The following is a 24,687-nucleotide window of genomic DNA, read 5'->3' as shown; positions in this document are numbered from 1 at the left end:
TCTCTGTGTTTCTCTGTGTTTCTCTGTGTTTCTCTGTGTTTCTCTCTGTGTTTCTCTCTGTGTTTCTCTCTGTGTTTCTCTCTGTGCTTCCCTTTGTGTTTCTCTCTGTGTTTCTCTATGTCTGACATAATCTGTATTTGGTGGCATGATCAATATTATTTATTGTCAACCGCACCTTTTTTCATTTCCTGGCTATTAGCACAACAAACCAAAGCTAGTCTACGAAGCTACCATGGCGCAAGGCATAGGGTGACCAGACGTCCTCTTTTACCCGGACATGTCGTCTTTCCGAGACCAAAAAAAGCGTTGGGCAAGGATTCCCGGGGTTTTGCCTCGTCAGATATCTGTGTTTCTGTGGGTCTTTCACAAACTGTTACGCCCTTACAAGTTTTGTAAAGGGTATCTCCCTTACGTTCCACCTTCTTGCGCGAGCTCTGACTGTAGAGAGAACTGTCATTTTGATCAGATAGTGCGGCATGCAATACACAACCAGCACGCCCCGTCGTTGTCGTCGTCGACGCAACGAACCGTCCACTTTTTCACAAACTCTAATCAAATCTGATTTGGAAGGCAACAAGATGAGTTTAAAAAAAATTGGGGAAAAACCTCACTTTTTTTGGTGTTGTGCCCCTCTACTCCCTCCTCCTCCCCTCCTGTTATATTCAATTAACTACTTGTTACAGGAACTATTTTGTGTAGTAATGCGGCACTATGTTTCACTATAGAGCCGCGTATTGATACCGTTTACAGTGATGCTTGTGAGTGATCCTGTCTTTAACGAAAGTATCAGTAAAGAGTTTGTGAACTATATTCTCTTGCATGGTTATTAGTTTAGACTGTGTAGAAACATAACACTAACCCTCCTCTCCTCCCCTCTCCTTCCTCCTCCTCCCTTCCCTCCTCCTCCCCTCTCCTTCCTCATCCTCTCCTCCCTCCTCCTCCCCTTTCCTCCCTGCTCCATCCTCCTCCTCCCCTCCCTCCTCCTCCCCTCCCCTCCATCCCTCCTCCTCCCCTTTCCTCCATCCTCCCTCCTCTTCCTGCTCCATCCTCCCCTCCCTCCTCCTCCCCTCTCCTCCTTCCTCCTCCCCTCCCTCCTCCTCCCCTTTCCTCCATCCTCCCTCCTCCTCCTGCTCCATCCTCCCTCCTCCTCCTCCTCCTCTCCCTCTTACTCCCCTCCCTCCATCCTCCCCTCCCTCCTCCATCCTCCCTCCTCCATCTCTTCCCCTCCCTCCTCCTGCCGTCTCTCCGTTTACCTCCTGTCCTTCCATCGCTCTCCCCCTCCTCGACGCTGTGCTGATGGGATGTAGGTCAGGGCTGGAGCCGGTAGGAACGTACATCCTTTCATCCTGCTGTAGGGTTAGCATCGCTGAGAGGAGACACAGAGAAATGGAGCAGAAGAGATTCTGTAGCACACAGCACTCACAACTGTGCCGGTGGAAATCAAGGGGATAAGTGTCTCTGTGTGTGTGTGTGCGTGAGTGTGTATTCCAGACTGTGTGTGTGTGTGCGTGAGTGTGTATTCCAGACTGTGTGTGTGCGTGCGTGAGTGTGTATTCCAGACTGTGTGTGTGTGTGCGTGTGTGTGTATTCCAGACTGTGTGTGTGTGTGCGTGTGTGTATTCCAGACTGTGTGTGTGTGTGCGTGTGTGTGTATTCCAGACTGTGTGTGTGTGTGCGTGAGTGTGTATTCCAGACTGTGTGTGTGTGTGCGTGTGTGTATTCCAGACTGTGTGTGTGTGTGCGTGAGTGTGTATTCCAGACTGTGTGTGTGTGTGCGTGAGTGTGTATTCCAGACTGTGTGTGTGTGTGCGTGTGTGTGTATTCCAGACTGTGTGTGTGTGTGCGTGAGTGTGTATTCCAGACTGTGTGTGTGCGTGCGTGAGTGTGTATTCCAGACTGTGTGTGTGTGTGCGTGTGTGTGTATTCCAGACTGTGTGTGTGTGTGCGTGTGTGTATTCCAGACTGTGTGTGTGTGTGCGTGTGTGTGTATTCCAGACTGTGTGTGTGTGTGCGTGAGTGTGTATTCCAGACTGTGTGTGTGTGTGCGTGTGTGTATTCCAGACTGTGTGTGTGTGTGCGTGAGTGTGTATTCCAGACTGTGTGTGTGTGTGCGTGAGTGTGTATTCCAGACTGTGTGTGTGTGTGCGTGAGTGTGTATTCCAGACTGTGTGTGTGTGTGCGTGAGTGTGTATTCCTGACTGTGTGTGTGTGTGTGTGTGTGTGTATTCCAGACTGTGTGTGTGTGTGCGTGAGTGTGTATTCCAGACTGTGTGTGTGTGTGCGTGAGTGTGTATTCCAGACTGTGTGTGTGTGTGCGTGTGTGTGTATTCCAGACTGTGTGTGTGCGTGCGTGAGTGTGTATTCCTGACTGTGTGTGTGTGTGCGTGTGTGTGTATTCCAGACTGTGTGTGTGTGTGCGTGTGTGTATTCCAGACTGTGTGTGTGTGTGCGTGTGTGTGTATTCCAGACTGTGTGTGTGTGTGCGTGAGTGTGTATTCCAGACTGTGTGTGTGTGTGCGTGTGTGTATTCCAGACTGTGTGTGTGTGTGCGTGAGTGTGTATTCCAGACTGTGTGTGTGTGTGCGTGAGTGTGTATTCCAGACTGTGTGTGTGTGTGCGTGAGTGTGTATTCCAGACTGTGTGTGTGTGTGCGTGAGTGTGTATTCCTGACTGTGTGTGTGTGTGTGTGTGTGTGTATTCCAGACTGTGTGTGTGTGTGCGTGAGTGTGTATTCCAGACTGTGTGTGTGTGTGCGTGAGTGTGTATTCCAGACTGTGTGTGTGTGTGCGTGTGTGTGTATTCCAGACTGTGTGTGTGTGTGCGTGAGTGTGTATTCCTGACTGTGTGTGTGTGTGCGTGAGTGTGTATTCCAGACTGTGTGTGTGTGTGCGTGAGTGTGTATTCCAGACTGTGTGTGTGTGTGCGTGAGTGTGTATTCCTGACTGTGTGTGTGTGTGCGTGAGTGTGTATTCCTGACTGTGTGTGTGTGTGCGTGAGTGTGTATTCCTGACTGTGTGTGTGTGCGTGAGTGTGTATTCCAGACTGTGTGTGTGTGTGCGTGAGTGTGTATTCCTGACTGTGTGTGTGTGTGCGTGAGTGTGTATTCCTGACTGTGTGTGTGTGTGCGTGTGTGTGTATTCCTGACTGTGTGTGTGTGTGCGTGTGTGTGTATTCCTGACTGTGTGTGTGTGTGCGTGTGTGTGTATTCCTGACTGTGTGTGTGTGTGCGTGTGTGTGTATTCCTGACTGTGTGTGTGTGTGCGTGAGTGTGTATTCCAGACTGTGTGTGTGTGCGTGAGTGTGTATTCCAGACTGTGTGTGTGTGTGCGTGTGTGTGTATTCCAGACTGTGTGTGTGTGTGCGTGAGTGTGTATTCCAGACTGTGTGTGTGTGTGCGTGAGTGTGTATTCCTGACTGTGTGTGTGTGTGCGTGAGTGTGTATTCCAGACTGTGTGTGTGTGTGCGTGAGTGTGTATTCCAGACTGTGTGTGTGTGTGCGTGAGTGTGTATTCCAGACTGTGTGTGTGTGTGCGTGAGTGTGTATTCCAGACTGTGTGTGTGTGTGCGTGTGTGTGTATTCCTGACTGTGTGTGTGTGTGCGTGAGTGTGTATTCCTGACTGTGTGTGTGTGTGCGTGAGTGTGTATTCCAGACTGTGTGTGTGTGTGCGTGTGTGTGTATTCCTGACTGTGTGTGTGTGTGCGTGAGTGTGTATTCCAGACTGTGTGTGTGTGTGCGTGAGTGTGTATTCCAGACTGTGTGTGTGTGTGCGTGTGTGTGTATTCCTGACTGTGTGTGTGTGTGCGTGAGTGTGTATTCCTGACTGTGTGTGTGTGTGCGTGAGTGTGTATTCCAGACTGTGTGTGTGTGTGCGTGTGTGTGTATTCCTGACTGTGTGTGTGTGTGCGTGAGTGTGTATTCCTGACTGTGTGTGTGTGTGCGTGAGTGTGTATTCCTGACTGTGTGTGTGTGTGTGTATTTCATTGGGCCACACTTTGTGAGAGCTGTCTGAGCTGATGGGCCATGACAGTGTGTGCGTGAGTGTGTATTCCTGACTGTGTGTGTGTGCGTGAGTGTGTATTCCTGACTGTGTGTGTGTGTGCGTGAGTGTGTATTCCTGACTGTGTGTGTGTGTGCGTGAGTGTGTTTTCCTGACTGTGTGTGTGTGCGTGAGTGTGTTTTCCAGACTGTGTGTGTGTATTCCTGACTGTGCGTGTGTGTGTATCCCTGAGAGTGTCTCTGTCATATCTCTTCCCTCTCCATCTTTTATAACAAGATGCAGCTACTCATTCATGAAAAATACCTTCAGGAGACATCCTTAGTGCTGCATTCTGCATATGACAATGGAAATGCTATATTTTGCATGATAGAAATGATCACACCTCCCTGGAGACATGCCATGTGCCAGCCTGTCTCAAGTCGTCCACCATTATCCCTGTGCCCAAAAAGCCAAGGCCAACAGGACATAATGACTACAGACCCGTCGCCCTGACCTCTGTGGTAATGAAGTCTTTCGAGCGCCTGGTGCTGGCACACCTTAAATCCATCACTGACCCTCTACTGGACCCCCTGCAGTTTGCCTACAGAGCCAACAGGTCTGTGGACGATGCAGTTAACATGGCCCTCCACTTCACCCTACAGCACCTGGACTCCCCAGCATCCTATGCCAGGATCCTGTTTGTGGACAGGACAAGCTCTCCCAGCTGAACGTGCCTGATTCCACCTGCAGGTGGATCACAGACTTCCTGTCTGACAGGAAGCAGTGCGTTAAGCTGGGAACACAAGTCTCTGACTCCCGGTCCATCAGCACCGGATCACCTCAGGGCTGCGTCCTTTCTCCTCTGCTCTTCTCCCTGTACACCAACAGTTGCACCTCCAGTCATCCGTCCGTCAAACTCCTGAAGTTTGCGGACGACACCACCCTTATTGAGCTCATCTCTGGTGGAGACGAGTCTGATTATAGGTGGGAAGCGGCCAACCTGGTGACCTGGTGCAGCCAGAACAACTTAGAGCTCAATGCTCTTAAGACAGTGGAGATGGTTGTGGACTTCAGGAGGAACACAGCCCCACTCACCCCCATCACCCTGTGTGACTCCCCAGTCAACACTGTGGAGTCCTTCCGCTTCCTGGGCACTATCCTCTCCCAGGACCTCAAGTGGGAACTGAACATCAGCTCCCTCATCAAGAAAGCACAACAGAGGATGTACTTCCTTCGGCAGCTGAAGAAGTTCAACCTGCCAAAGACAATGATGGTGCACTTCTACTCAGCCATCATTGAGTCCATCCTCACCTCCTCCATCACCGTCTGGTACGCTGCTGCCACTGCCAAGGACAAGAGCAGACTGCAGCGTATCATCCACACTGCTGAGAAGGTGATTGGCTGCAATCTGCCTACCCTCGAGGACCTGCACACCTCGAGGACCCTGAGGCGAGCGAGGAAGATTGTGGCCGACTCCTCCCACCCTGGACACTCCCTGTTTCAGTCACTCCCCTCCGGCAGAAGGCTGCGGTCCATCAGGACCAATACCTCACGCCACAAAAACAGTTTCTTCCCTTCCGCTGTTGGCCTCTTCAACAAGGCCAAGGGACCACACTGACTCTAATGACTTCTTGCTTAAAACACACTGCTTTTTGCACTGCATTACAATAATGGTATCTTGTACATTTGTATTTTTTGTATTATTTGTATTTTTGTATTTTTATATTGTAATTTACGGCAACTTATATTTTATTTTATTGTATATTTAATTCTATTCTAATCCCACTTAGTACTGCTAGTTTATGTACCCTTAGTATAGATAGTCCACATATTTAAATTTTAGGTATATGTTTATTGTATGTACCTTCCTGCCAAAGCAAATTCCTTGTCTGTGCAAACTTTCATGGCGAATAAATCCCATTCTGATTCTGATTCTGATCAATTTGATTTATTTACTGTATTTCTCTGATGGTAGGTCCTCACTGCTCTGTGTGTTTTAGCTGTTTCACATGAAACATGGTTCCTTCTGGGGTGTATTGTTCAGATGCACAGCAGTTGCCCTGTCTGTCCTGAAAAATGTCACCACTACGACTTTAACAGCAGTTAAACGTCTCAAAATGGAAAATGTTGTAAAGTAAGTATTTTAACCTAAATTTAACATTCTTCCTGCCCCTCTTTCTCTCCTTCCCTCTCCCCCTCTCTCTCCCTTTCTCCCTCCCCCATTCTCCCTCTCCCCCCCCTCTCTCTCCTCCTCCCCCTCTCTCTCTCTCTCTCTCTCTCTCTCTCAGTTCTCCACATCCAGGCTGCTACCATCCAGTTCACCAAAGAGCCCAAATCCCAGGATGCTTTGCACGGGCGCAGCGCGATGCTGCGCTGTGAGGTAAGTGATCCGGGGAGCGTCATGTACAGCTGGCTGCACAACGGCCAGCCGCTGGCCCAGACTGACCGGCGCTTCCAGGAAGGCAGCAACCTGAAGTTCACGGCCGTGGACCGGCAGCTGGACGCGGGCAGCTTCGAGTGCCTGGCCCTCCACACTGCCTCCGGAGAGCAGCTCCGCTCCACCAACGCCTCCTTCAACATCAAGTGTGAGTTTAGTTCAACACTAACCAGGCTGGAGTTGGACAGTACTGAGAAAAGTGTAAAACTAAATAAAGTGAAATGTTGCTCTTTATTATCCACCTCGGAAGCAGTTTACCACATGTGGAACTGGGAGTGTGGGATCAGTTGTTGAGGTTGTGTGTCACGTCATCATGCTAACCAAGCAGAAACATTCTAGGAAACATTCCTAAGTTTTCATCCACTTTGGAAGTTCATGGTAAGCAACACTGAAAGATACTCATGTCTTAGAGAATGAGTTTCAGATCAAGAAACAAAATGAAAGCAGATCATGTTTCAGGTTTGACCATGTAGCCAATCTGTCCCCATAGTTCTCTCTTTGGAAACAGGACACGTTCCAACACTAACATGTTGCTTTTCTCTCTGAGGGAACAGGACACGTTCCAACAGTAACACGTTGCTTGTTTCTGTTGTGTAACTCTCTCTCGGACCCCTGAAAAGGCTTTTGTGTCAAAATTACTGAGGAGTGAAATTCACCTTCCAGCCATGTCATTATTTACATCTAGATTAACGCTATTCTGCTTCTGTTTCCTATTCATGATTCTTGTCCTTTCCCTTAAAAGCCTTTGTCCTGTCCACACCTCCTGGTTACTGTGTTGCTAGGTAACCAAACCTCAGAAACCCTCTCATGTTTCAGTCACCGTACTCAGAGTAGATACAACCAGACTGAGGCTGGTACCTGTGTAGAGGTTAGTAGACCTGGGCACTGGACGGCCCGCGGGCTGTGCCAGTCCGGCCTGTAAATTACAACAAAATAAATGTGTTGAGTGGTAGGAAATCTGTAGTCTTGAAAGACTACAGTGATCAGACGATGTACGTATGTGTGCTTACGCAGCCTCACCGACAGGAGACACTGAGTTAGCTGTTGTTTAGCCCTCAAATGTCCGCTCATGGTAAAACAACGAAAGGTTGATACAGAATGTAGAGTTTTTAACAAGACATGGACTTCTAAGTATCTGTTTACTGAAGTCAAAGGCAAAGCTGTGTTTAGTTTGTGGAGAACAGGTCGCTGTGTTGAAGGATTACAATCTGAATCGGCACTACGGGACTAAACACGCGGCCAAATACAAGAACTTGACTGATGCAGAGTGGGCGCGGGCCGCTGATGGTTTGCTGGTTAAGCTGCAGACCCTGATGATCACCTGTCAGCTGTCCTTCGCATATCTACCTCAGACATTCAACCAGACTTCAATGCACTTGTTCTCAAGCCCAAGATAGACAGGACTTTTCTCACTGAGTAAGAAAAACTGAACTGTAAAACATCAAAAGCAATTATTGCTTTTGTATAAAGTTAGTCAATTGCTGGTCTTTAACATACATCTTATGTATTTTTGTGAAGGTTTAAAAGTATGTTAAAAATATAAAATGACACTTTTTACATATTCCCATTGCCTTATTATAACATGTATTACCAGTAGCAGCTAAAAACCATATAATTTACTGTTTTGTTATAAAGTAATCAAATAAATATTGAGCAGAATTAAGTTCAGCCTATTGGTTCGGCCCACCACAACGGTCCCAATTTCTCATGTGGCCCTTCGGGAAAATTAATTGCCCACCCATGGGCTAGAGGTTACACTCTCACACACACACACACAAACACACACACTCACACTCACACTCACACTCACACACACTCACACACACACACACACACACTCACACTCACTCACACACACACACACACACACACAGCTGGGGTGTGAGCCCTGGTGTGAACTAGCTAAGGCTGTGGACCTCTAACCCTTCCCTCTCTAGGACCCAGGGCTGACCTGCTGAAAAATGCTTCTATGTGCAACAATTAAATATGATTTATAACTGCAATAATATAAGTCACAGATAAAAACGAATTAGATATGAGGCGCCTGTTCTGATGAGCTGTCACAACCCATAATCCTCCTGGTTATCTGGGCTGGAGTCATCCTGGACTGGGATGTGTTGCTTGGTTCCTAAAAGTCTTTTTACTTTCTTGATGAGGCCAAAGCCTGTCGTGTGTACATGTGTGTGCTTGTGTGTACATGTGTGTACATGTGTGTACATGTTTGTGCTTGTGTGTACATGTGTGTACATGTGTGTACATGTGTGTACATGTGTGTACATGTGTGTGCTTGTGTGTACATGTGTGTACATGTTTGTGCTTGTGTGTAGTTCAGAGAATGGTGCCAAAGGGCTCAGTCAGTTTTATTTATACACACAAATACCAACACACACACTATCTCTGTGTTTCCCAGAAGTGTACATGAGCTCATGCATACGCGCTCTATTCTCCAACATGTGATCATCGATGAGAAGGTGAACACAGACTGGCCTATCAGAGAAGACCACAGACCCAGGAATGATTCTGGGGCAGAGAGACCAGCACAGGCTTGGTGCTGGGGCAGAGAGACCAGCGCAGCCATGTTGCTGGGACAGAGAGACTAGCACAGGCTTGGTGCTGGGGCAGAGAGACCAGCGCAGCCATGTTGCTGGGGCAGAACTCTTTCATCTGTTTATAGGAACTAATAAACAGTCGATTACCTGTATGCTAACGTGACGTAGGTTGTAATTATACCACCCCAATTACATCCTATGACATGAAAGCTGTCTCTGTGTACACACACACTCACTAACTCACACACACACACTCATTAACTCACACACACCCACTCATTAACTCACACACACACACTCACTAACTCACACACACACACCAGGACATGTATCAATTGGTCCCATTCATCAGTGGTCTAACAGCAGATCTGAGCAGCCAGCTGGGCTGTGTTGTGACAGATGTTTGATCATATTTATGAAACATACATTTAACGGGCAATCAACCCCCAGCCTGAGAGGGAATCGCCCCTCTGGCCTTTAGCACTGCATGTATGTGTTCGGTCATGCATGTGCTAGTTTGCGTGTGTGCAGAGTCTGTGGGGGGATTCAGAGTAAGTGTGTGTGTGTGTGTGTGTGTGTGTGTGTGTACTGAAGTGTATTAAGAGTGGGCAGCCCTCCAGGTGTCTATGCAGAGAGTCAGTTGAGTGCAGCTGTCTGCTGGAGAGCTAATCTATCTCTTTCTCTATAGAAAGTCCCCTAATCCTGTCAATTGAGAACAGTCATTTGGAGTAATTATCCTGTTTCCTAATGGAGGCTTAGCTTTCTCTTCTGATACAACCCCCCCCCCCCCCCCCACCCAAGCCCCTGTCTGTTTCCTCCACTCCTCCCCCCCCCCCCCCACCCAAGCCCCTGTCTGTTTCCTCCACTCCTCCCCCCCCCACCCAAGCCCCTGTCTGTTTCCTCCACTCCTCCCCCCCCCCACCCAAGCCCCTGTCTGTTTCCTCCGCTCCTCCCCCTTCCTGCCCTCCTCCCTTCCTGCACCTGCCTGCCCGCCACTCCTCCCCCCCTCCTCCCCTCCTGTGTGATCGTGATAGGGACTACACCATGTGTACTGTCATGTTGTCTGTTGGTTCTGGAGGGTTGAAGTGAGGTTGGGCCTCAATCAGAGACAGGAACCAGATGTGGGATGACAATAGGGTGAGGGTTAGGGTTAGAGTGACAGGGTGAGGGTTAGGGTTACAGTGACAGGGTGAGGGTTAGGGTGACAATATCCCAGAGATGCACAGACACGGGACTGTATCTCTTCCTTGTACTCTCTCTTTCTTACTCGCTCTCTCTTCCTTCTACTCTCTCTTTCTTACTCGCTCTCTCTTCCTTCTACTCTCTCTTTCTTACTCGCTCTCTCTTCCTTCTACTCTCTCTTTCTGACTCGCTCTCTCTCTCTTCCGCCCGTACGCTCCAACAGCTCAACGCTCCACCAATAAAACCATCCTCACGCTCTTTCTCTCTTTTATTCTCTCTCTTTCTGTCTGTCTGTATTTCTCTCCCTCTTTTCTCTCTACACAATTCACCCCTTTATATCAGAGCAACCACTCACCATGGCAACAAATCAGTAAATTCTCCTCTCCTCCCGTCTCCTCCACTTGAGTGACTCACTGTTTCCCCTCTCACCAGTAATGACAGGCCTGTGTTTCTGGCCCCAGGTCATTGTTGTTGAGAGCTCTCTCTCTCTCTCTCTCTCTCTCTCTCTCTCTCTCTCTCTCTCTCTCTCTCTCTCTCTCTCTCTCTCTCTCTCTCTCTCTCTCTCTCTCTCTCTCTCTCTCTTACACACACACACTCTCTCTCTTACACACACACACTCTCTCTCTCTTACACACACACACAGTCTCTCTCGTACACACACACACTCTCTCTCGTACACACACACACTCTCTCTCGTACACACACACACACTCTCTCGTACACACACACACACTCTCTCCCCTACACACACACACACTTGACTGACAGCCGCTGCCAATCAGCATCCAACACTCCAGTCTTAGGTTCACTTTACACACACACGTAAACAAGGCTGCAGTGTCAGGGCGGTGTAATGAGCCAGCCTCCTGAGGGTAAGTGAGGGGGATGGAGGCAGTGTTTCCGTAGAGACGGTTTCCCATGGTGCCTTAGGGTTGCTATGCGCTGCAGTAATGCGTTGTGACAGGCCCACTAGCGCCCCCTCTGACCTCACGGTGGATCCACACCCTCTGCAGCTCAGACTAGACATGTTTCAGAAACAATGACAACATCAGAGGAGATGATGCTCTGCTACTCAGCCATGAACATATACACACACACACTCACACACACTCACACACACATTTGCTTACTCGAGTGTGAACCCATGCAATCCCAACAAGCATGTGCCCTCGCGGTGAGCATGCCTGCACACAGGAATCATAACCTCATCAAACACACACACTCAAGCATGTCAAATGAACATCTAACCTATATCTCATCATATACATAGCTGCCTGCACTCCCCTCTCTCTCTCTGCTGAGCCGGGGTGAACACACTCCCCTCTCTCTCTCTCTGCTGAGCCGGGGTGAACACACTCCCCTCTCTCTCTCTGCTGAGCCGGGGTGAACACACTCCCCTCTCTCTCTCTGCTGAGCCGGGGTGAACACACTCCTCTCTCTCTCTCTCTGCTGACTTGTTCACTCTCTGGTGGTGGTACATGAGTGTCACTACAGTGCTGTGGACAGGGTTCCCGTGAGAACACACAGAACTTTACTGGATGTAGGGTTCTCCTCAGGGCAGCTCTGATAGGTTCTCCCCAGACACAGAGTCACTCCCTTAATGGAGAGAGCAGACCGGACTCTCTCTCTCTCTCAGACAGCAGGACTCTCCCCCTCCTCCCCTCTCAGCTGACACAGTCAGAACTCTCTCCATAAAGAGCTCATATATAACTGCAGTGGTGTTAGGGTCCGCCCTGCCGGCTCTGCCGCCCTGCCGGCTCTGCCGCCCTGCCGGCTCTGCCGCCCTGCCGGCTCTGCCGCCCTGCCGGCTCTGCCGCCCTGCCGGCTCTGCCGCCCTGCCGGCTCTGCCGCCCTGTTAAGGTTAGGGCTCCACATCTAACCAGCTGAGCTCAGACAGGAATACCACTTAACTCCATTTCCGTCCTGTCCCTCTTTTCCCCTCTCCCTCTCTCTGTCTGTGTCTCTCTCTGTCTGTGTCTCTCTCTGTCCCTCTTCTCCAGGGCTGGAGAGCGGGGGCGTGACCCTGCAGCAGCCAGGCTCCGAGGCGGAGATCGAGAGATCAGAACCAGTAACTCTACGCTGCCACATTGATGGACACCCACGGTGAGCCCCCCCCGCCCCCTCACCTCCAGCCCCGCCCCAACCCCTCACCTCCAGCCCCGCCCCAACCCCTCACCTCCAGCCCCGCCCCAACCCCTCACCTCCAGCCCCGCCCCAACCCCTCACCTCCAGCCCCGCCCCAACCCCTCACCTCCAGCCTCCCCAGCTAGCACCTCTTGAGCTGCACACTTTCTAAACACCATGTATTGTACATTTAGTCATTTAGTCATTTATCAGACGCTCTTGTACTATTGTACAGACTGTTCTGTAGCTCTGACACTTCTGGTCTCCCCCACCCCCCAGACCTACGTGTCAGTGGTTCAGGGACGGTTTGAGGCTGACAGACAGGACCCACCAGATCAACAACAAGGAGCGCAGCCTGACCCTGCAGACGCCCAGTCCGGAGGACAACGGCCTGTACCACTGCTGCTCCCGCAACGCTGCCGGCCACATCTGCAGCAGCAGCAACTTCACCCTCAACATCATAGGTGGGCGGGGTCTGTGTGTGTGTGAGAGTGTGTGTGTGTGAGAGCGTGTGTGTGAGAGTGTGGACCATTAGTGAGTCGAGAGAGAGAAAAAGGCACTAACATGATTACCGGGAACTATGCAAGTACCTGCCAACACAAGCCCCCCCCCCTCCACACACACACACACACACACATACACACACACACACTGTAAATCACAAACAACACCCAGCTACTGTACAGCTCAGATATTGTTCCTATGGAGACGAGAGCTCTGTGTATAACAGGCCTGGCTCCTCCTGATACCATCACCATCCTGTCTTTGTCTGACGCTCTCAGACATGCTCCATGCTGATTTACGAAGCAGTATTCATATCCTGCTAACAACCTTATCTGTGTGTAGGTGTGGCTGTATTGATGTTGGTAACGCTCTCAGCCCCTAACCCCTCTGTTTCAGCTGTGTGGCTCTGCAGTTAAGCACAGTCTAGTACAGTACAGTGTAGTACAGTCTAGTACAGTACAGTGTAGTACTGTAGGCCGGGGCAGATGGGGGCCGGGGCAGGTGGGGGGCCAGGGCAGGTGGGGGGCCGGGGGCAGGTGGGGGGCGGGGGCAGGTGGGGGGCGGGGCAGGTGGGGGGCCGGGGGCAGGTGGGGGGCGGGGGCAGGTGGGGGGCGGGGCAGGTGGGGGGCCGGGGCAGGTGGGGGGCCGGGGCAGGTGGTGGGCCGGGGCAGGTGGGGGGCCGGGGCAGCAGCAGCTATGAAGGTGTGTGCCAGGGACGGATGTTCAGGTGTGATTGTGACTCGGCATCTGCAGGTGTGATAACGTGTGTGTGTGTGCGTGTGTGTTCCTTGTCCTGTCAGATAAGAGTTTCCCCCGGGCTGTGGTCGCCCCTGACAACCAGGTGGTCCTAAAGAACGAGGAGGCCGTGTTCCACTGCCAGTTCACCGCCACGCCACCCCCCACCCTGGAGTGGTACCATGACAACGAGCTGCTCAGCAACCGCTCCCGGTAAGGCTGCTCTGCCCCTTGCCCCCTGCCCCCTGGCCCCTGCCCCCTGGCCCCTGGTCCCTGGTCCCTGCCCCCTGGCCCCTGCCCCCTGGTCCCTGCCCCCTGGTCCCTGACCCCTGGTCCCTGCCCCCTGGTCCCTGACCCCTGGTCCCTGACCCCTGGTCCCTGACCCCTGGTGTGCTGCTTCATGCTCCGTGTTCTCATCACAGCGTCCTCAGGGTGGCCCTGCTTTCCAACGGGACCCTGCTGATCTCGCAGGTGAAGCCCAGGAACGTGGGTCTGTACAGGTGTGTGGGGCGAGGGGCTCGCGGCCACAACGTCAGCCTGGAGGCGTCCCTTCTGATAGCAGGTAGCACACACACACACACACACACACCTTTCCTCTCCTCCTCACCAAGACTGCAGTCGGTCATCGGCTTCCCAGTCACCATGTCACCATGTGGTGACATGGCATTTCAATAACTTCTCAGTTGTCACCAGTGATGCCACTGGTCTACAGCCTGAACACCTGGCTGGTAACCTCTCTCACATGCAGTTCTCACCCTAACCTCTCTCACATGCAGTCCTAACCCACTAAACCACATCTCAGTCTATAGACCTTAATTAACTCTAATCTGTGGTTAATCCCCGCAAGCATTAAACAGAAATTGTGTCACACAGGAGTTCAGCGTTTTGGGACAAGTTGAAACACTTTGGTGTGACTCCTCCTTTCACCTCAACCCAACCTCCTCTCTCTTTCTCTCTCTTTCTCTCTCTCTCTCTCGCTCTCTGTTCCTCTCTCTGTCTCTGTTTCTCTCTCTCTCCCTTCTTCTGCAGAGTAATGAGGGGGAGGGGAGGGTTCTGGGGCACAGTAGTAGAGTCTTGTGAGTCTTAATGATCCTGATCACATTCCTCCCACTGGGCTGACAACTTTGATATGACTCACCCACCACAAAGACACACACACTCACACACACCCACCACGGAGACACACACACGCATGCACACACACACACACTGCTGTAAATTGTGCTGTGAGAGAGAGGACCTCTGGAGGAGCATCAGGCTAGAGCCAGATATGGGTTAGGTTAGGGTTAGATATGGGTTATGTTAGGGTTAGATATGCTAATAGAGGCTCTGAAATGTAAATTCTGAAACTCTTCATTGGCAACACATTCAGATGATATCTCTCCAGATCTTTAGTGTAAATGGAAATCAATTTTAGCTTTAAAACCTCTCACACGAAACCCCCCTCCCTCCCTCCCTCCCTCCCTCCCTCCCGCCCGCCCCCCCCCCTCCAGAGATAGAGGACATGGTCCCCAGAGTGTCTAGGGTGTTTCCAGCTGACAGCCTCCAGCGTGTGTCCTGCCAGCCCCCAGGGGGTCAGCCTCCCCCACAGGTGTGGTGGGAGCAGGGGGGGCGTCGCGTGGCCCCCCAGGGCCGGGTCCACCAGGAGGGGCTGGACCTCGTCTTCAGCCCCACACAGGCGGGAGACTCGGGAACCTACACCTGCGTGGCCCAGAACAAGGCAGGACGTAGGACCCAGGAGGTGACCTTCACCGTGGCCAGTGAGTCCTGCTAGCCTGGTCTGCTCCACAATGTTGGGATGTTGGTTAGATTAGATTCAAAGGTATGTGACTTTTGATTTGACACTGTAAACACTAATACTGTGTGTATGTGCTGCAGCTGCTCCTGTGTGGGTGGACAGGCCCCAGGACAGTTCTCTAGAGGAGGGCAGACCAGGGTACTTGCACTGCCACGCACAGGCCACACCCCCTCCTGACGTCACCTGGATACGCAACAACTTCCCCATCAACCCTGAGGTTGGCTCTCACACACACACACACATTCTACCTCACACACATCCTCACACACATGGTGCATGTGTGATGTGGTTCCTGTGTTCCTGCTGTCAGGACCCTCGGTTCTCCGTGTTCTCTAACGGCACCCTGAGGATCAGCAGTGTGGAGGTGTATGATGGCCTGGTGTACAGCTGTGAGGCCCGGACACAGGCCGGCTGGCTTGTGGCTCACGCCAGAGTCTACGTGCTGGGTGAGCGGGACCTGTCAGCTGCTGTCTGTGTGTGTGTGTGTGTGTGTGTGTGTGTGTCTGTGTGTGTGTTCTGTGTGTGTGTGTGTGTGTTCTGTCTGTGTCTGTGTGTGTGTTCTGTCTCTGTGTGTGTTCTGTCTGTCTGTGTGTGTGTGTGTGTGTGTGTGGGTGTGTGTGTGTGTGTGCTGGTCCCTGCTGGTTCCTGGTTTAGCGTGTGTTCTGTGTGTGTTCCAGAGAAGCTGAAGTTCACCCCGCCCCCCCAGCCGTCCCAGTGTCTGGAGCTGGAGAAGGACCTGCATGTCCAGTGCTCTGCCACGGGCCGGGAGCCTCCCACCGTCCTCTGGACCGCTGCAGGTTAAGCTTACAGCAGAATGAAGCTTACAGCAGAATGAAGCTTACAGCAGAATGAAGCTTACAGCAGAATGAAGCTTTCTGTAGAATGAAGCTTTCTGTAGAATGAAGCTTTCTGTAGAATGAAACTTTCTGTAGAATGAAGCTTTCTGTAGAATGAAGCTTTCTGTAGAATGAAGCTTGGAATGAAGGACAATGGGCATTGCTTGCATTGTCTATGTAGTTCACAGAATAACTTTAGACTGAGACTTGAGAACAAAAGGTAAGGGAAAATCAACCAAGATCTGGGTTTTCTAGGGCGTGTCTGTGTAGAGACAGTATTGATTAGGCCTCCATGCCCCCTGACCCCTGCCCTGTGTCGCCCCCTACAGGAGGAGCAGAGCTCCCCTCTCACCTGCATCAGAGGAATGGACAGCTGCACTTCACCAAGGTGACCCGCAGCGACGCGGGCAACTACACCTGCACTGCCTCCAACAGCCTGCAGGGGGAGATCAGAGCCCAGGTGTCCCTCACAGTGGCAGGTAGGGCAGTTGGCCTGTAGGGCCTGGGGGAGGGGGATAGGGGATGCCGGGGGAGCTGGGGGGAGGCAGGGGTGCTGGGGAGCTGGGGAGCCGTGTATGAACTGCAGTTGATGCTGAATGGAGACTTATGGCTGACAGGACAAGCCACAGCCAGCCTTGAAAGGAACATTACTGAGCTGTGGTGGGATGGAAGTGTTGCATTAACTGCTGCGGTTGTGTGTGTGTGTGTGTGTGTGTGTCAGTGTACATACGTTTCAAGCTGGAGCCAGAGAACACCACGGTGTACCAGGGTCACACAGCCACGCTGCACTGCCAGGCCACAGGAGACCCACACCCACACATCCAGTGGATGGTGAAGGACAAGGTGCTGGACCCCGGCAGGAGGAGGTGGGAGTCTCTCTGTCTGTCTCTCTGTCTGTCTCTCTCTCTGTCTGTCTCTCTGTCTGTCTCTCTGTCTGTCTCTCTGTCTGTCTCTCTGTCTGTCTGTCTCTCTGTCTGTCTCTGTCTCTCTCTCTCTCTCTCTCTGTCTGTGTGTCTCTCTCTCTCTCTCCATGTTATGTAATGTATCTCTCTCTCTCCCAGATTCCAGAAGATGCCTAATGGTTCTCTGGTGATCTCTGATGTCACCACAGATGACACAGGGAAGTACACCTGCGTGGCTGGAAACAGCTGCAGCATCAGAGACAGCGTGGCTCAGCTCTATGTAGTGGGTGAGTTAAACACACACAGATTCACACACACTTACTGCTGTTCTAGTGCTGTTCTAATATTGTTCTAGTGTATGGAAGCAAATCCGTGACATAAAGTTTTTAATTTTTGAAGACATTGAATACTTAATATTGAAATTTAAACAACACCGAATTCACACAATTCAACAATATATATTTCAATGTAAAAATAATCCAAGGCTCGGAAATTCAGGTTGCTCAAATTTGAGCCGAAAAAATTTGATCTTACAAATTTCAAGCCAAACTAATTCAAACTTAAAAAATCTTGAATCTGAGCAACCTGAATTTGATTTTACATTGAAATATATTCATATGAGAATTTGGTGTTAAATTTCAATATTAAGTATTCAGTGCCTTTTTAAAATTCAAAACATTGTCACTGATTTGCTTCCATACTAGTGCTGTTGTAATATTGTTCTACGCTGTGTGTGTGTGGCGTCCAGAGAAGCCTGCTCCCACCCTGATGGACCCGGAGGAGAAGGCGCCCTACAGGATGATCCAGACGGTCGGCCTGTCGGTGGGCGCGGCCGTGGCCTACCTCATCGTGGTGCTGGCCCTCATGTTCTACTGCAAGAAGAGACGCAACGCCAAGAGACTGCAGAAGGGACGGGAGGGAGAGGAACCAGAGATGGAGTGTCTCAATGGTGAGAGAGCGAGCGACACAGGGCAGGAGGAGAGCGACAGAGGACAGGAGGAGAGCAACAGAGGGCAGGAGGAGAGCGACAGAGGACAGGAGGAGAGCGACACAGGGCAGTAGGAGAGCGACACAGGGCAGGAGGAGAGCGACAGAGGACAGAAGGAGAGCGACAGAGGACAGGAGGAGAGCGACACAGGGCAGTAGGAGAGCGACACAGGGCAGTAGGAGAGCGACAGAGGGCAGGAGGAGAGCGACAGAGGACAGAAGGAGAGCGACAGAGGACAGGAGGAGAGCGACAGAGGACTGGAGGAGAGCGAGAGAGGGCAGGAGGAGAGCGACACAGGGCAGGAGGAGAGCGAGAGAGGGCAGGAGGAGAGCGACAGAGGACAGAAGGAGAGCGACAGAGGACAGGAGGAGAGCGACAGAGGACTGGAGGAGAGCGAGAGAGGGCAGGAGGAGAGCGAGAGAGGGCAGGAGGAGAGCGAGAGAGGGCAGGAGGAGAGCGAGAGAGGGCAGGAGGAGAGCGAGAGAGACAGAGAGAGACAGAGAGAGACAGAGAGAGACAGAGAGAGACAGAGAGAGACAGAGAGAGACAGAGACATCATTATAAATGACTGAATGAATGGCCATACACAGACACATTATGTTGTCAAATCCAATGCAATAATACTACCACCTAGTGTCTACTTATGGTGTGGCATGGGGAACCAATAATAAATAATGATGATTCATAGGAAGAATTGTTTACTGTAATAGAGCATGTTTAATATTCCAGGGCTGTAAACAGGGAGAGAGAGCTCAGAGATCCAGCTCTTGTGTTTGTGAGGATAATCCACTTATCTGAGACTAGGCCCAGATTGCTATCTAACACCACAGTAGGGGTAATGCACTGTAGGAACACAATATTAGCTAACACCACAATAGGAGTAATGCACTGTAGGAACACAACATTATCTAATGATTTGTGCAACTGTTTGTGTCACAAAAATTATTAATAATTTTTAAAACCTTGTTATATAATGCTGGAGTTAGAAAGTGTTGTGCCACAGTTTATATTACTGTCATCACAGTTTAACATCAACATAGAGCCAGATGTTTCAGACTGACGTAAGATGACAAAAAAAAACTCAGTTTTACTACTGGTTTTATTCACTATTTTCTAACTGTGCATACCTGGACACTTGAAATTCCTTCGGGGTTAGGTAATAAAGTGAATGATTGCAGCGAGGTGTGATGTGTTTGCTTGTCCACCAGGTGGTGCTGCTCAGCAGAATGGCCACACCACAGCTGAGATCCAGGAAGAGGTGGCTCTCACCAGCTTGGGCACCACGGCAACAGCAGAGAAACGCCACAGCAGCAAGGACAAGCTGCACTTCCCCCGAGGCAACTTGCTGACCTTAACTACCCTGGGTAAGAGAACACCCCTCACCCCTTCTCCACCCTTCACCTCTGCTCCACCCTTGCTCCACCCCTCACCCCTGCTCCACCCCTCACCCCTGCTCCACCCCTCACCCCTGCTCCACCCTTGCTCCACCCCTCACCCCTGCTCCACCCCTCACCCCTGCTCCACCCCTCACCTCTGCTCCACCCTTGCTCCACCCCTCACCCCTGCTCCACCCCTCACCTCTGCTCCACCCCTAACCTCTGCTCCACCCTTCACCCCTGCTCCACCCCTCACCTCTGCTCCACCCCTCACCCCTGCTCCACACCCGCTCCACCCCTCACACCTGTTGGACACGGTTACCACATCACATTTACGTCTTTACATTACAAGTGTGTGTGCGTGTGTTTAGGGAGGGGCAGGTTTGGGGAGGTGCTCCTGGCTAAGGCCCGTGGGCTGGAGGAGACGGAGGAGGAGACGGTGGTGCTGGTGAAGAGCCTGCAGAGCCGGGACCTGCCGGCCCAGCTGGAGTTCCAGCGGCAGGCAGACATGTTCTCCAAGCTCCACCACACCAACCTGGCTCGTCTGCTGGGGCTGTGCAGGGAGACAGAACCACACTACATGATCATGGAGTACCCTGACCTGGTACACACTCACACACTCACTCACACACTCACACACTCACACACTCACACACTCACACACACACTCACACACTCACACACTCACACACACACTCACACACTCACACACACTCACACACACTCACACACACACACACTCACACACTCACACACTCACACACACACTCACACACTCACACACTCACACACACACTCACACACTCACACACACTCACACACACTCACACACACACACACACTCACTCACTCACTCACTCACTCACTCACACACACTCACACTGTCAGTCTTTCTCTATTTTATACACAAACATTCTTCAACAAAGTTTCTCTGGCTCATGTAGGCACATTCCCACGCACACACAAACACACACACACACACACTCTCTCAGTACAACATTCCCATGCACACACAAACACACGCAGACTCTCTCAGTACAATATTCTGAAACAGACAGAAAAAACATTCTTATTAAACTCTGACTGTGTTCCGTCTTGATCTGTGGTAACCAGGGAGACCTGAAACAGTTCCTCAGGATCTCTAAGAGTGGGGATGAGAAGATTAAGGCTCAGCCCATCAGCACCAAGACCAAAGTAAGAGGAGCTTTAGACCTCTCTCCTTCCATCCCTCTCTCCTCCATCCATCCTTCCATCCCTCTCTCCTCTCCTCCATCCTTCAATCCATCTCTCCTCTCCTCCATCCTTCCATCCCTCTCTCCTCCATCCATCCTTCCATCCCTCTCTCCTCCATCCATCCTTCCATCCCTCTCTCCTCTCCTCCATCCATCCTTCCTTCCCTCTCTCCTTCATCCATCCTTCCATCCCTCTCTCCTCTCCTCCATCCTTCCATCCCTCTCTCCTCTCCTCCATCCTTCAATCCATCTCTCCTCCATCCTTCCATCCCTCTCTCCTCCATCCATCCATCCTTCCGTCCCTCTCCTCTCCTCCATCCATCCTTCCATCCCTCTCTCCTCTCCTCCATCCATCCTTCCATCCCTCTCTCCTCTCCTCCATCCTTCCATCCCTCTCTCCTCTCCTCCATCCTTCAATCCATCTCTCCTCTCCTCCATCCTTCTATCCCTCTCTCCTCCATCCATCCTTCCATCCCTCTCTCCTCTCCTCCATCCATCTTTCCATCCCTCTCTCCTCTCCTCCATCCATCCTTCCATCCCTCTCTCCTCTCTTCCATCCCATCCCTGTTCTGATGCTCTGCTCTCTCTATTCTCTTTCTCTCTCTCTCTCCTCCATCCCATCCATGTACTAATGTACTGCCCTCTGTCTCTCTGTCCCTTTCTCTTCCCCTCTATCACTTTCTCTCCCCCCCCAGGTGTCTCTCTGTGTCCAGGTGGCTCAGGGTATGGAGCACCTGTCCAGTCAGCGCTTTGTCCACAGAGACCTGGCCGCCAGGAACTGTCTGGTGAGCAGCCAGCGGCAGGTGAAGGTGTCGGCGTTGAGCCTCAGCCAGGACGTGTACAGCAGGTGCTGGGATACACAGGGGCTAGACCTACCACCAGGGGCTAGACCTACCACCAGGGGCTAGACCTACCACCAGGGGCTAGGCCTACCACCAGGGGCTAGACCTACCACCAGGGGCTGAACCTACCACCAGGGGCTAGACCTACCACCAGGGGCTAGACCTACCACCAGGAGCTAGACCTACCACACATGGGCTAGAACTACCACACATGGGCTAGAACTACCACACATGGGCTAGACCTACCACACATGGCTAATACAGTATGCTGACATGCTACATATTCACTTCTGCCTGTCCTCTCACCTCTATTCTGTCTCTCTGCCCTTTTCCTCCGTCCCTGCAGTGAGTACTACCACTACCGGCAGGATTGGGTCCCGCTGCGCTGGCTCCCAGCAGAGTCTGTGGTTGAGGACGACTTCTCCACCAAGTCAGACGTGTGGGCCTTCGGGGTGCTGATGTGGGAGGTGTTCAGCCTGGGGGAACTTCCCTATACCAAACTCAGTGATGACGAGGTTCTGGAAGGTCAGCATGAACTGCCCTCACAGTTTCGTTCATGGAACAAGCAGTCTTATCTCCTGAGGGAGGAGTTTTGGGTCTCTTCTAACTCCTCTCCCCTCTCTCCTCCTCTCCCCTTCTCTCTCCTCCTCTCTCCAGCTCTGCAGGCAGGGAGGTTGAAACTCACAGCCCCTGAGTGTTGTCCCTCCAGGGTCTACCAGCTCATGCTGCGCTGCTGGTCCAGCCTGAAGGAACGGCCCTGCTTCAGCGAGATTGTCTCGGCGCTGGGAGATCTTCCCTCCGACAGCAAGGTCTGAGGGCGCCCTGGCCTCAGCCGCCCCCCCCCCCAGTCCTCCCCTGCCCCCCCAGTCCTCCCCTGCCCCCCCAGTCCTCCCCCCCCCCAGTCCTCCCCGCCCCCCCAGTCCTCCCCGCCCCCCCAGTCCTCCCCTGCCCCCCCAGTCCTCCCCTGCCCCCCCAGTCCTCCCCCCCCCCAGTCCTCCCCTGCCCCCCCAGTCCTCCCCGCCCCCCCAGTCCTCCCCCCCCCCCCCAGTCCTCCCCTGCCCCCCCAGTCCTCCCCGCCCCCACAGTCCTCCCCGCTCCCCCTAAAACAAACACAGGAATGCTGGATTCAGAGTCTCACACATTTCAGGGAAGGAGGGAGAAGGGTTGACAAGGAGAGAACTCGTTTTTATATTTGAAACAGAGGAGGAGGATGTGCTTTACAAAAACACTTTTGCTGCACCAACATAAAGACTGTGTTGTGAGAGGACGACTCCAAGGGAAGATCCCAGTCCTGACGTCACCAAGCTGCTACTCCCAGTCCTGACGTCACCAAGCTGCTACTCCCAGTCCTGACGTCACCAAGCTGCTACTCCTGGTCCCAGAGGTTCTGTCTTGGTCCCAGACCAGATTCCACTGCGGTTGTTGGAACGTGGTCCTACATGGCCTGAGGATGTAGCTGCCCAGAGACACTCTCCTTTTCTGCCCCAGCACAGGAGGAAGCGTGTCCCTCACCCCTCCACCCCCACCTCTGAGTCCTCCCAACCCCAGGATTGAAACCTCAGCTATTCCCTCCAGCAGGGGGCGCTGTGTGTGTCAACATCAGCACCTGATGGCTGTTGTTTCTTGACTTCCTGTCCAATTTTTGTGCCACCGATGCCTGTCTGTATGATGTGATGTCTGCTTTCAGGGGCAGGGTTCAGCGTACTGGCTAAGGAGAGGTGGGAGAGGCTGGGCGGTCAGGTATGAAGGTTTGCTGTCTGTTGCAGCAGGTGAGAAGGTGCTGTGAGAGGAACCCAGAAGATTCCGTTTATGGAAACTCTACAGGAAAAAATAACAATCAAATTCATAGCCAAGGAATATTGTGAATGAGTGAGGTTTTGTGATTTGTTCTGCTCTGGTTGAAATTCTGAGGTGCTTGAAAATGACCCTCCTGTTTAGTGGGAGTAACTTTACATAAAGAATATGTCATCACTGTTGCAGCCAATCATCTGGTTCAGCTTGCAACACTGTCCTCAGAAGACCAATCACAGTTACTGTTCTACCTATCTGGTCCAATCATGTTGTGTAATGTTGCAGTGTGGACCATCCCAAGTTATGTGTACATGATGTAGAATTGATGCACTAACTTCACTTAGAAGCCCCTCCTGCGATCCCTCCCAGTTGTAGAAGGATGTACAGGAGTTCATTTATTACAAAGGTCCTGTCTTTTTTTGTATGTATTTTTTCTAGAGAGAAAGGTACTCGACAATCTCTTACCATAGCTGCAAGTGTATTCAATCTATTATGATCGGTGTCCATATGCATTCAGTATGGTAATGAGCTGAATATGTTATTATTAACAACAGAGCTTCGTGAAAGAGAGAGTGACGTCAGGTCGCAAATACTCATCATGACTCAAGTGCCTGCTGGAACATGAAGGATTATTAGACGTTTTCCCTCTTATTTTACAATATCTAATCAAATGCAATGGCCTTGTATTGTTTTTATGAACTTGTTTTATATATATATATATTGTTTTTAGTACAAAACACGGTTTGTTTTATTTTCTATGAACGCTAGACACACACAGGTGTCTTTTTTTTATCAGCTTCAAGCAAATGGTGTCATTAATCACATCATATACCTGCTGCTCAATAAAGGTTCACGTTTTAACAGCTGTTCACTCACTGTGTCTATGGTAACAGACATCTGCACAATGAAAGCCTTACATTATGTCTACTATAAAGAAATGGAATATATATGTATAACTGATTAAAATAAGTCAATCTCTACTCTTAACAGAGCCTAGATGATGTATTGTCATGTCAGTCTCCGTGTCCACAGTGACGTTGAAAGTAGCGCAACCATTTTGGTATTTATTCTAATGACCTTCTCATATTAGCCAATGACAGCACTACCCTGGTACTCCCCATCCAATCCAGAGGCGACGCTGTGACTCACCAAATAAGGAGAGACAACACCATAAAAGGAAACGTTGTATCTCTTTATAAGGAGGAAAGCAGATCTGAAGTGGTAATATTAGTGCACCCGCGGAAACATTGTTTGTTAATTCAGCTGATAATATATTTATATGAATGATTGTGAGACAGTTACGTGTAATCCCATTAATTATAGTCGTCTTTTACACATCAAAGCGCGGATAACGACGACATTTGATGAGTTTATGGCCAGGACTACATGGCGTGGCGGAGTAAGAACAACAAG

General features: G+C 51.2%; 1 protein-coding gene across 1 annotated transcript in view; it reads left to right on the top strand.

The window, feature by feature from the left end:
• Positions 1 to 22,366, top strand: part of ptk7b (protein tyrosine kinase 7b) — a 60,222-nt gene extending 37,856 nt beyond the window's left edge. Inside the window, exons 2-20 of the mRNA XM_067236429.1 lie at positions 6,267 to 6,563; positions 12,147 to 12,249; positions 12,550 to 12,734; positions 13,575 to 13,722; positions 13,932 to 14,071; positions 15,003 to 15,269; positions 15,388 to 15,524; positions 15,618 to 15,753; positions 15,985 to 16,104; positions 16,473 to 16,622; positions 16,865 to 17,009; positions 17,205 to 17,332; positions 17,794 to 17,994; positions 19,242 to 19,397; positions 19,781 to 20,013; positions 20,523 to 20,603; positions 21,337 to 21,488; positions 21,830 to 22,008; positions 22,141 to 22,366. Of these exons, the coding sequence (XP_067092530.1) occupies positions 6,267 to 6,563; positions 12,147 to 12,249; positions 12,550 to 12,734; positions 13,575 to 13,722; positions 13,932 to 14,071; positions 15,003 to 15,269; positions 15,388 to 15,524; positions 15,618 to 15,753; positions 15,985 to 16,104; positions 16,473 to 16,622; positions 16,865 to 17,009; positions 17,205 to 17,332; positions 17,794 to 17,994; positions 19,242 to 19,397; positions 19,781 to 20,013; positions 20,523 to 20,603; positions 21,337 to 21,488; positions 21,830 to 22,008; positions 22,141 to 22,298 (3,116 nt within the window). The 3' untranslated portion in view covers positions 22,299 to 22,366. The remainder of the gene's footprint in view (positions 1 to 6,266; positions 6,564 to 12,146; positions 12,250 to 12,549; positions 12,735 to 13,574; positions 13,723 to 13,931; positions 14,072 to 15,002; positions 15,270 to 15,387; positions 15,525 to 15,617; positions 15,754 to 15,984; positions 16,105 to 16,472; positions 16,623 to 16,864; positions 17,010 to 17,204; positions 17,333 to 17,793; positions 17,995 to 19,241; positions 19,398 to 19,780; positions 20,014 to 20,522; positions 20,604 to 21,336; positions 21,489 to 21,829; positions 22,009 to 22,140) is intronic.
• Positions 22,367 to 24,687: the final 2,321 nt, after the last annotated feature.

The sequence above is a fragment of the Osmerus mordax genome, chromosome 5, assembly GCF_038355195.1.
Source record: "Osmerus mordax isolate fOsmMor3 chromosome 5, fOsmMor3.pri, whole genome shotgun sequence".
NCBI classification, from domain to species: Eukaryota; Metazoa; Chordata; class Actinopteri; order Osmeriformes; family Osmeridae; genus Osmerus; species Osmerus mordax.
Note: the sequence above shows the minus strand (reverse complement) of the source record. Positions and strands in the feature narration are given on the sequence as shown.